This window comes from Clinocottus analis, unplaced genomic scaffold, assembly GCF_023055335.1.
Source record: "Clinocottus analis isolate CAN_PGR_092001 unplaced genomic scaffold, fCliAna1.0.p SCAF_27, whole genome shotgun sequence".
In the NCBI taxonomy this organism is placed as follows: domain Eukaryota; kingdom Metazoa; phylum Chordata; class Actinopteri; order Perciformes; family Cottidae; genus Clinocottus; species Clinocottus analis.
The window spans coordinates 4,662,104-4,674,836 of record NW_027176009.1 but is presented as its reverse complement, the minus strand read 5'-3'; the positions used below and the strand labels follow the sequence as shown (position 1 = coordinate 4,674,836).

At 40.9% G+C, this 12,733-nt stretch overlaps 1 protein-coding gene across 1 annotated transcript; it reads right to left on the bottom strand.

The window, feature by feature from the left end:
- Nucleotides 1-5,561: 5,561 nt before the first annotated feature.
- On the bottom strand, nucleotides 5,562-10,053 carry LOC137795246 (alpha-internexin-like). Its single transcript, XM_068592605.1, has 3 exons — nucleotides 8,972-10,053; nucleotides 8,387-8,511; nucleotides 5,562-8,219 (listed from the first exon to the last, which is right to left on the bottom strand). Exons 1-3 carry the CDS (start codon nucleotides 10,013-10,015, stop codon nucleotides 7,937-7,939), a joined length of 1,452 nt encoding a protein of 483 aa, XP_068448706.1. The 5' UTR covers nucleotides 10,016-10,053; the 3' UTR covers nucleotides 5,562-7,936.
- Between the last annotated feature and the right edge of the window lie 2,680 nt (nucleotides 10,054-12,733).

Here is a 12,733-nt window from a genome sequence, read left to right as displayed (position 1 = left end):
GCCTTATGATATTATATGCTAATGATCTTATTAATTTAATGTATTTTATAATATCACTGGAACATGATGTATATACTGCATGACAGCATGAATGCAAAAGTATATTACATCTGGTATGAAACAGCAAGACAGCGGTGAAGTCATTTGAATAATTTACTAATGATGGACAAGAAAAAAAGACAGATTCTTGAATAAAATCACAGAAAAGCTTATTTTACATGTAATCTTTCAACTGATCAGAATATCTGTCATAAGAGCTCTAACATAAGTAAAAAAGATTATTCTCAACGCTTGCAACGTTGCAAGAGAATCATCTAGATTTGATCAGAGACATCTTTTTTGATTTTGTAAAGCTTTGAGCTCCTGATTAATTATTCTGACCTTTAATGCCTCATGGCACCTTGAAGAGCATTCTTTTCAATATCAGGTTAAACTCAGCTTCGCATTACATTTTCATACTTTGAATTTCTCTTTGTTCTCTCTCTCAGAAGGCTGCGTCATAGTCTGCAGGCTGGATGTTGAATAGAAAGCCCTGGATGGGCTCAGCTGCTCTATAATGGATTAGGCAGCAGCAGCACAGACCTCTCAACCCCAAAAGAGCTGAAGGAACATTTTGGAACAGAGGGTACACCATGATCTTTGGATGCGCCATTTATCTCAAAAATAGATTGTGTTTGTGAAAGAGATGGGAATAACTAATTCATATGAATAATAGATGTTTTCTCAATTGCTGACCTTTTCTTGTTGAGAATTATAGACCAGAATCTGACTTTGCTAATAAAAAAAATGGATTTCTGAACTTGGCTGGAGTTTTATGAGGACCTTGTCTTGTTATAGACTTCACAAGAAAGTTTCATTCCAAATGACATGTGTTAATACTGCCAGGGGTTGCACGCTGCAGTACAAGGTTACCTTGAGGACACATCCCTGTAGGTTGAACTTGTTTTGCTGCACTCCTGCACCCTCCCTGGCCTCCAACATAACGAGTCCCAGCTGAATAGGGACCAGCCTTCTGCCTCTCTTCTGACTGTATCTGCAACCTTTTGACAGTTGCAGGAAAGTAACATGGAAAAATGAAAGAGATTTTACTTTTAATGTATGTTTGAACTGAAGGTCATCACATATTGGAAGTAAAACATTTTGTTTTAAAGATATGTTTCTCAGGAATGCTTTATTTTTAATTAGATATGATAGAGGAAAGAAATTCATGATTACTGGTGTATTCCCAAGTGTTTTTTCTTTTTTAAAGGCTTTTTCAATGTGTTTTATATTAGATTTCTCTCTACAGTTCCTCCGGTGAATCAACAGCAGTCAGCAGAGCTTCTGTACTGCTTATGATGCACATCACTTTCTCAAAGTACCTTCCTCCCTCTCCACCTTTTGATGCAGCCAGCTGAAACCTAAAAATACCTACCTTTTAACATCTCATCAAACGTTTCCTGTGTAACGATGCAGTTCTGATATATCTGTTTCATCACTATAGGAAGTGATGAATCACACTTTTCCACATCTGAGGAAAGAAACATATTTCACCACAGCTGGCCCTGATGTGACGTGTCTTTTTATAGGCTAAGCATTCATCACGTGTGATGTAAAAGGTGTAAAAGTATTGCATCCTTCATATGGATGTATTTTTTTACAAGTAGTATTCCTTTTCTGTATTCAAATAGAGTATTTTTTTTATCAGTTTACATTTTTTAATCTAGCCAACATTTTGCTTGACTGAATAACAAAGTCAAAGAAAAACATGTGGCACATCTAAAGTAGATCATGTAAATTAACCTTTGCTCGACAAATCGAATCCAATCGAATTCTCTAGAATATTAAAAATATTTGAAGAAGAACATTGTCCATTTTCTGATTAGTGCGTCGCACTTTACAGCTAAAGTAATTGTATTTGAATACCTTCAATATCACATTCTCTGAGAAGCTTAGAGAAGGTCAAGAGTAGAGCTGTAACCTTCCCCCTTTGTTTCACATTTTCCTTCAGTCTTTCTCTCAGCGTGTCTGGCTCTTCCGGCTCTCTCTGCTATTATTAGCACCGAGGAAAAAAACACGTCACACAGGGCCTACCTCAAAATGACTCAGTACTTTTTTGTGAGGCAAGGAAACAGAACGAATAGACCAAATCATTTCTGAAATGCATTCACCAACAGAACAGCAAACAGGTTTTAGTCATACTACCTCAGTGTACTGAGGTAGTATGTGATCTCCAACTGCCTTCTGTCTCCGTTCATAGTCCTGTCTTTTGATCTCATTGTCTGGATGACAAACTCTGTCTCTCTGAAAGGTGTGAATCCCCATGGCTGCTGAAGCACAGCAGGATGCGAGCAACCGATTCCAAGGCAACAGAAGCAGCGACTCACAAATTAACACTTTGATTGCAGGTACAAAGAGAACATGCATCTGTTGCTGATATGCGTCTGGTTGCCTGTGTTTAAAGGAATACTCGGCTATTTCTGGAAATTATCAAATTGAATAGCAGTTCTATCTCTGTGTAAGCTCAGTGTCCTGTTTAGCTTAGCTTAGCATGGCATAGTGCAAAGCAGTGGATGAAAGGAGAAACAGCTAGCTTACTCACTGTAACTTTGATTGCTACAATGCACAGGTTTGTTGGCCAGTTAGCTTAAACATGTCTACTGACCACCAGGATGCCATGACTGTGCAGAGAAGAAGTAAAGCTGAAGTTGTTGTATTTGCACATTTCCCTCCGAAATCCAGTTGATTGTTGGATTTGGCGAATTGCCCAGCGACGTTCAAAAATACAATTCGACACTTATTGAAAGGTGTATTTTTCCGTGTTTTTGGTGGAGGCTTATTGTTCCTCCTGAATGTTTGTATTTAACAAGGCTAAACACATCTTGCACATTGGTCTTGTAATCCTGTAATTCTCAGTAAGTCTCCAAACGAATAAATGCACCTCCAAAACTGTTTGTGTAATCCTGTAAAGATGTGTTCAGACGTGTTTGCATGCGTGTGAAAGAATTGTAATTGTCCCCTTAGCTTTCTTTCTTTGTTTCCCTTGTCTTTGTTCATTTATATAGCCTTGAAATGTTTCACTCAAGTTTAAACATTTTCAACAAGTGCAGATGCTTCATTTCAGTTCACAACACCCTGGGAAAATGTGTGTATGTTGTTGTGTGATATACAGAATGATGACATCAGCCACTAATGTGAAAATCTATTATATGTGTTTGGTCTGAAAAGGCCTTTAGACTTGAAGAACCTTGGATGAAGATTAAAAAAAAGGAATTTTGTCACCTCCCTTTACATCTTTCTTTCTTTTTTGTTCTTAGTTGGATATTTGTGGGTCTTAAATGTCCCACACATTCACGTGTTAAAATTCCTGCAGAGCCGACAGTGAAGAGTGATGGCTTTGATCCGGAGACGCTGACAAACTGGTGAAATTTACGACCATGGCCTCTCGCTCTGTTTCCTGATTCTCATTCCAACCACCACCATAGCCCCACACAGACACAATTATTACCAGACGTAACATAACATGCTTCTCCCTCAACACGATCCCCTTTATACCTCAAGATAGCGAAGGCGTAGACATGAAAAGGAACAAATCCCACAGTCAGTAATGAGTGGGCATGCACAGATGATATCTATTTACCTCTGAAATATGCTGGACATCCTAAACATTATTGAAACCTACAGCAACATTTTGGGAAGATGTGTATAAAACACTGCATGATACATCTATATAATGTCAATTTGACCGGGGATGGCGTAGATAGGATGTTGAGTTTAAATATTTCACTCAAATTAGACTTTGAAGTGGTGATATCATTTCCAGTGGAAATAAAATGGGGAAAAACAACATCTAGTGTATTAAGATGAGAGACAATTAAGGGAGAAATGTGTTTCTATGTGAACTGGTAGAGGCTCAGTATATTTTCAGCTCATTCAATTTACATTCATTTCAGCATGAAAAATATATTTTACACAACACTGTGAGTATTTTAAGACAAGCAAGCGGCAACAATTACAGAGTGACACACTTGAGAAATCAGCTGCAACGTATGATTGCATGGGGACCGAAGGATGAAACACCCTCAAATTAATCTGAGATTTTCCTGTAGGAGGCAATATTTTCTACATGGTATTCGTGTGTTTTTATTGCCTCGTAATACTCTTGTGTGTATTTTATGGTTGTGAGTAAGGGTCAGACAGAGAAGAGAATCAAAAGAGAGTGTTGAAGCACTCTTCAACTTTAAGGCATGAGGACGGAGGGCTGTTTCATAACGAGGCTTTTACAGCAGCATCTCACTGTATGGCTCCCACCACACCTTCTACTCAGCAGCATTGCAGGGGTATAAATCTTTGAACAACTGCAAACTGCGTCACACATGCACACCAGTAACATAGACACGCCAAGAGGCCTAAGGTCACAAGTCTAGATCTGTGCGTGCGTGCGTGTGTGCGTGTGTGTGGAGCTGTGGCTGAGGTACAAGGATCAGTACAGCAGCAGGTAATCCATCATACTTCTTTCATACACATCTGCACCATATATATATATATATATATATATATATATATATATATATATATATATATATATATATATATATATATATATATATATATAAGGAAAGAGATCAAGGTGGCATTGCTTTCTGGCCTCTGGTGGTAAAAAGCTACTTTTACAGAAATATTTAAAGCAACTATTGTTTTCCTCTCGGACCTGAGTATATACAATATACTTAAAGTACTAATCGAAAATGTACAAATGTATTATGTTGAATTACCCATTTCATAATAATATTGGATTATTGGATCTCTTCAGTGTTGCAGCTGGAACATGATGGGTCTAATTTCAGATAAGATAATCATTCATTAGTCCCTCAGTGGGGAAATTACAGGATTACAGCAGCAAGTAAATAAAAGATAAAAAATCAAGTACTATAGATCAACAGTAAAACAGTAATAAAAATAAATAAAAATAAAATAATAAGAAGAATACTCAATATACAAAAATAAAATAAAATGTGTATAAAAGTACTTAAACGTATTAGATATTGTACCAGGTGAATGAATTAAAATGTTCAGAAGTGTTTGTGTTAAAAAATGTTCAAGTGTTAGTGGCATGCTGGGAGCTCAGCTTATTGTGCAGCGCGACCTCTCCCTCAGACACCGGGGAGGAACCAGCCGCCGGCTGAAGGAGCTGTGCAGCGCGGCCAGAGTGTCCTGCACCGTGGGAGGCGTCGTTCATCAGGGATGAGAGTTTAGCCGTCATCCTCCTCCTGGATTACTATATCATATACTGATTAGTATATAATATACTGGCGGACTTGTGAATTTGCCTTTTGGAATCAGTCAAATCTATCTTACCTTTACCTATAATATTACATATTGTATTTCTTGATTCAATGTATTATTTTGTTTAATGATACTGATAGTATTAGTTTGAATCTGCAACATACAATGTAAAATATATGTAGTGGAGTAAAAACAGTACAGCAACATATTTCTCTCTGAAAAGTAGTGGAGTAGCATAACATAGTATGCACTTCTGAAATAAAATCATGTGCCGCCTCGATCATTTTAAGTCTTTATTGAGTCTTTATTATATGGTGTCAAACAGCAATACATAGGAATAACATCAAACAGAATAACATGTTAACTACATTCGATCCCTATGCTTTTGTAGTCATAGTAGCTCTAATAAAGAGATAATAATGATTACACACCCCAATGAACAGAATCATACACATCACACACATGGCCAGAAAAAAAGCTGCTGGTGTTTTAAGGCATTTCACATCCTACAGTTAGTTGTTCTATCGCTAAATCTTGATTGGTGGTTTCGTACTGGTGACAAACTGGATTTTCAGAAAATGCTTGATGTTTTTTTTTCTTTTTCCATGAAGCGATATTGCATGTGTACTTAGAAAAGTTTGGCAGTGCAGTAGTAGGAGGAGGGATATTTCTATGTTCAGACAGCAATGACTTACTTGGTTTACAGTGTAAAGACTAAGGCTTGATGAACCATTCATTCATTGTTGTAGCTGTGTATTAAAAAATGTGGCTTGTACTTTTAAGTCATTGAACATTTCTTCAGCTCTACACTGGATCTCAATGATCTCGAAAACAAGATGTCCAACTTTCAGGGTGGCCCCTACATAACTATAATAGGCCGCTGTGCAAACACACAGACACACTCACTACAGTACTAAGATACCGATCAAAGGCTCAAGTAAAACATTAGGAACCCAATCCACAACAGTCTGCCGTACAATCAGTAGTTTTTTGTTTTCATCATTTGTCTGGGTGTGGGTCGCCATGACCAGCAGCAGCACTGCTGACCGTGTTAAAGTCAGCAGTACAAAAGCAGAAGAAAAAACAAGCTACACGTCTCTCATCCTAAGAGATTTCTAGTGGTGAGGTCTTGCTACAACAGACATTTTGTCCAGTCATGGCCACAGTTATAAAGATAGAAGTCAAGTAGTTTCTTACACGTGGGGGTCTGGCGGCTTCTGAGTGAGAGTATTTTGAGCATTGATGGCATGGTTTTCTTCTGGCTGAGTGATATGATATGAATTCTGGAGCTCAAATGTACTTTAAGCATCATTGATGGCACAGGGGAAATGGTTTTGAAGATTCATACAATTCATCACACTGATGGATTATAGAGGATCTTGTAGATATGTGCTGAATATGCTGCATTTTCCCTCTATTTCAGCATCTTTGCTTTACTTTTCCCTGTAACCTTTAGAGCATAATGTGCAAACTGTTTCCCAAAGTTCGTGGTTTTGATATTCCTATATAAGTGCATTAAAGTGGATTTTTTACTTCTTATCTTCATAGCTTCAAGGCCTATCTAAATTACATCCTGCAGTAAAAGTTATAATCTAACCTACAGTCTTACAAACACATCTATTACAGTTATTAATGAGTGTTGTGCAAGATGACGCTCAGCACGGTAAATGGTAAAAAGGAAGGCATTAGCCAGCCTTTTAACAATGAAATTGTGTCGAATAAGCAATGGGCCGATGGATTCCATGCAAGCATGACATCTTCATACACCATGCAAATTATGCTCGATTAATACGTTTGTTTTCTTCTTTGCTTCAAATCTCTTAATCTCTTAATAACTACGGGAATCCACTTTTGAGAATGAAACTTTACTGTGAAGTCAGAGAGGAGGCGGAAGAGGAGAATCTTCTATACTGTTGTTGTGCAGAACTGACTGGACTGCAGTCGCAAGCAGGACTCAAACTGGGATCACATCTTTATCCCTTGTCCACATTTTGCTTATGAACTCCAACTCTAAATAATGACTCAGTAATACACTGTCATCTTTCATTGTTTATCTTGGCTGTAGACTGTGTGCTTCCTCACTAAAACTGTTGTAGAAATCGTTTTTGTTTGTGGATGCACACACATGCTTCCATTGGAATGTGTTGAGCGCAGCTCACAGCTTGTGGTAGTGGTGAATGACCAAAGTTGTTATCTACGTGTTACAGTGTCACATATTGAAATGACATCAGCCCAAAGTGTGACAGACCAGTTGAATATTATATTTTGAAAGACCACACTTCTGTAAGAGGTGCTCCCTACAGTAAGTGATTGCTATTGTTTGATGTTGAGTGTGTGAAGGAGAAAGAGAGAGTGCAGATGCACTGTGGTTTTAGTTGAGTTATAATGGATTTCCTTTGGGGAACACATGTGGGGGACAAGGGGGACAGGGAGGGAGAACCCCACGTCAAACAAACATCTAGATCCCGCACTCTGCACACTTGTGGACATCCAACACACAAAAGTGCAGCTGGAAACCAGGATGATCTTACTATGCTTCTAATAAGGAGCTATCATCTTAGATCCCCACAAGTGTTGAAGTGTAAAGGGTCAGGGTTGGTTTCAACATGGGGAATGGAAAGTGATATTGGTTTGCAGGGTAAACGGTGAAACACAAGCTTACAGTAGGCTCTTAGTTTTTCTGATTGGTGGAAATGTCGCTGGGGTCTTGCTGCTTCTCCATCTTCTTGGTGGTGACCACGGTCTCCTCATAGACTTCACGCTGGGACACCTTGCCTCCAGACTTGCTCTGCTGCTGCTGGTCCTCGTCCTTGACCTCCCTCTTGGAGGCCATGCCGGAGCTGCTGTACACACGGCTCTGGTAGTTGTAGCCTTGCCCAAGACTTGTGCTCATGGAGGAGCCAGGATAGCTGATTCCTGTCCCGATGCGGGTCTCCTCCCCTTCCAGTAGTTTCCTGCAGCGAGGACGATGGAGGGAAGGGTTAAGATCGGATTGAGATAACATGAAGATGAAGAGTGGTGGTCAGGAGCAGCATTTTAACATGGAACAATGGGATCTTCCCCAAGAAATGCCTGTATCTTAACTGATATTGTGTAAGTTGTCTTTGAGAGAAGAACCTACCTGTAAGCTGCAATTTCAATATCCAGCGCCATCTTGACATTCAGCAGATCCTGGTACTCCCTCAGGTGACAAGCCATCTCGCTCTTATTGGCCCTCAGCTCATTCTCCAGCTCTATCAAATTGTCCTAAGGACCACGGAACAAAACAAGAAAAGTAGTACAGTGTTCAAGATTTTTTTTAAGTACAACATCGTGTGGTGACATTTCTTGCAGAGGAACAATGCAGTGCCCACACAAAGACCTCCATAAATCATATCCTCTGTATCGTATCACTCATATTGTTTATGAGCATAATGCGTTGAAATGTTTGTCATAAACCGTATACTCCCAGTTGGATTAATCGAAAACCACACCTACGTCACTCATTTAGAGCACATCACTCAGTGGGCGTTGTCCCGTGCAGCTGCTGTGCGCGCTGTCCCAGGGGGATAGTTTCAGCACCACGGACAGGGCTCAGCTGCTCCTGATATTGTTATTGCTCTGAACACGCTTCACATTGTAATTATTTCAATTCAAATAAACTTGAAAGACTGGAAATAAAATGGCAGATTTTCTAGTTTAGAAACGCAGTAAACGAATGACTTACCTGGTAGTTTCCAATCTCCACATTGTGCCTATCCTCCATCTCACGGAGCTGCTTTTCCAGAGACTCGTTGGTTCCCTTCAGACTCTCTGTCTCGATGGTCTTCGACTGCAGCTGCCTCCTGAACTCGTTCAGTTCCTCCCTGCTGGCGCGGATGGCGTCATTGCCCCGGGTGGCCTGATCGGACAAGTCGGCGAACTTGGTCTTGTACCACTCCTCGGCGGAGTGCATGTTCTTGGACGCCATGGACTCGTATTGGCCTCGAATCTCCTTCAGGGCGGAGGTAAGATCCGGCTTGGACACCTCCATCTCCACAGACACCTGGGCAGCGTGGATCATTTCCGTCAGCTCGGCCACCTCCTCCTCGTGCACCTTCCTGAGGAAGTTGATCTCGTCCAGCAGAGACTCCACCTTCTTCTCCAGGTCCAGGCGCACCATGGTGGCATCGTCCACATCTTTCTTGAATGCCTTGAGGGTGACCTCCGCGTCCTCGCGGGCACGGAACTCCTCTTCGTATTTTCCCCTGAGCTTCTGCAGGTCGTCTTCAATAAAATCCCTCTCGATCACGAGCTGGGACTTCTCCCCGTTCAGTTCTTCGAGCTGCGAGCGCAGTTCACGGATCTCTTGTTGGTAAAGCTCGGCGAGGCGGGACGGCTCGGTCTGCCGCTGGCGCAGAGCACTCAACTCCGTCTCCAGCACTTTGTTGTGCTGCTCCAAGTTGCGCACTTTGTCGATGAACATTGCAAAGCGGTCGTTAAGCCCCTGCATTTGTTCCTTCTCATTGGTGCGGACGATTTTGAACTCATTGTTGAGGACGCTGCTCTGTGACAGGTCGAAGGTCTCCAGGGGCATGAGGCGGCTGGACTTTCTGTTGTACGAGCCCGCGGATGAAACGTTGGTCCGGGTGCCAGAGGAGGCCCGGTAACCTCCCCGGGAGGACATGTTCATCGATGTCCGCGACGGAGAGGACGCATAACGGGGAGACTCCCCGAAAATCTTCCTGTAGGAAGAGGAGGAGGAGGAAAAGGCATCAGATCCGTAGCTCATCTTGGCTTGAATGCAGTCAGAGCAGAGCAGTGGGCGCGTCTCCTTTATATAGGGGGACCGACCCAGCCACTCATTAATGCCCGATGCAACATCCGGACTCGTTCGTTCCACATACGTCAGGTAGACAATGAATATGGCAATCAATGCTGACTGTTTTTCTCGAGGTGGATTGTATTAATAACAACATTATTATAATATATCTACAATAATTTGTGCACTGGTCCATTGGTCCAGATGTGCGCAGTTGACACTGTTCCTTGTGTAGAGCAGATGGAACTGTCCTTTTTGGCGCAGTGGTGCGTCAGTGTTTGATGCATGTTGCACATTCACACTTTAACCTGAAAAATCATACCGTAATTATTCTGCCAGAAAGCACATATTTAACTCTTATAAGCACTATCACTGTTTCTGTATTGACAGTAACAAATATTACGAACCGAGAAAACCAAAATGTCTCAACGAACCCAATGAGGATGCACTTCAAAGCCTGCATCGGTTGTTTCAACTAGCAGGTTATAACTGTAACTGTTTGTTGAATCATTGCAGTGACACTTTCCATTATAGTTTCAACATTAGGCGGAAATCAATATTTTAAAGGTTCAAAATGAAATCACGTTTGTTTTGTGCTTCTTTTTCTCAAACGTGTGCAGTGAGAATGAGGCTAATGTATGAAAGAAGAGATGCTGAAAATGGCCTTTGTGAGAAAGAGAACAAAAGAGAGAGGTGTGAGTTTCACTTTTAGGTTATGGACGAGTGGAAATTAAACGAGGACTTTCCATTTTAAACCCTGCATCTTGTGTCGAAGTATTGGCTTTAAGGTTGCACGTTGGGACTTTCGAGCTGAATCTTTAAAAAGAAAACACCTTTAAGATCTTAATTCATATTCAATAATGTTTTTAAGTTTAAGTAAAGTAAAGATAGTATCAGTTTCATCTGGCGTATATTTCGTTGTTCGCAGCGTTCCTTGAAAACAGCGTCCCACTGACTGGCCTTTGCTGCCCTCTGCTGTCAGATTGAAGCACTGCATGAAAACATGACTACGACAAATTAAGCCCACTGGGCTGTTTTGACTAAAGTGAATGCAGCATTGGCTTCTGGATGTTCAGATTAATTGACGATGGAGGAACTGTGAGCTGACAGGTCATAGAGCAGGGGTGTCAAACTCGTTTTAGAGAAGGGGCCACATGCTGCCCATTTTGAACTCAAGTGGGCCGGACCACTAAAATCACAGCATAATAACGCATAATTAAAAACAATGTTTTCTCTATGTTTAAATCATTGGAGAAGATTTTTAGATGCTGAACTCTATTTTAAGGTATTTCAACAATTAACTAGAAACATAAAGACCAAAAATTTAGACATCAGCCCTCTGTTTGTCTACCTGGGCTCTCCTCTGCAGATTCCCTTGCTTTGTGACACGTTTGTGACGCCACTTTCATGACGTAATCCATGCTTAACGACTTGCAAAACAATAATATCAGTGCTAACATATATTGCGACACGATTATAAGCAGAGGATCAAAGGTTTGAATCCCAGCTCTGCTAATTTTAGTCTAAAAAATGTTTTTATTTATTTTTTCTTCTGTTGGACTGGACCTCCTGGCGGGCCAGATCTGGCCTGTGGGCCGTATGTTTGACACCCCTGAGAGCCTTCCGCAGGCAGAGAGAAGTCTGTTTACACCTCTACATAGCAAACTATAGCTCTGGTTTGGACTTCTGTGACGAATTAAAAGAGAAGAAACTCGCCTAATGTGGTCTGCACAAATAGAAAACCCCAAACCTTCATACGACTTTATCTGCACATCACGATTAAGTATTACCCATATGCTGAATTTACCATCAGTCAACATTTCCTATCAAGAAAGACAAAGAGATGAAATCCAAAAATATATATTTAATGTACAGTTAAAAAATACTACCATGTTGCGGTTCTGACACAGAGTTGAACCTCACTCGGGCTGCTTCTAATGACCTCACACAGGTGATCTACCGTCCAGGGTAGACTACCACATGCTGTGGTAGTCTAGAGAGAGAGAGAGAGAGAGAGAGAGAGAGAGAGAGAGAGAGAGAGAGAGAGAGAGAGAGAGAGAGAGAGAGAGAGAGAGATTAGAATGTTATCTGGCAAACAAAAGAAAACAGAATATGTGGTCACTGTTCGACAGGTCAGGTTGAGACAGAGATGCACTTCCTCCTAAAATGTGTTAAATATAGTGAAACAAGAGAAATGTGGCTGGACCGGCTCAGCTCAAAGATCAGAGAGCTGGAAGAATCTACCAGACTAAGAATCCTGCTGGGAGAAGGAAACACAGCACAACTTGTTGCTCCTTATGTCCTGTTGTGTCACAACCTGGGGGACAGTGAGTGACACGCGCACACACACACACACACACGCACACACTCACAATCTGTATTATTATTATTGTTGTATATTTCTATTCTGTTTTTTCTGATGCTTTGATGCTTTTGATGCTTAGAGATTTCCCAAGAAGAAAATAAAAGGCAAAACAAGCAAACAGTCAGGTTCAAGTATCAACCCTGATTGGGCTTTTCTAACTGTTTCAGGTGCCATTTTCAGGCTGACACGAGAAAAGGTCATTGTTACTGTTCACGAGAGGAGCTGCAAACTGGGAGACGCACAATGTACTGATGCAGAATATTCAAATGTTAGTAAATCAGATTTTGACAGGGAGACATCTAGTTATTATGATGTCAATGGAA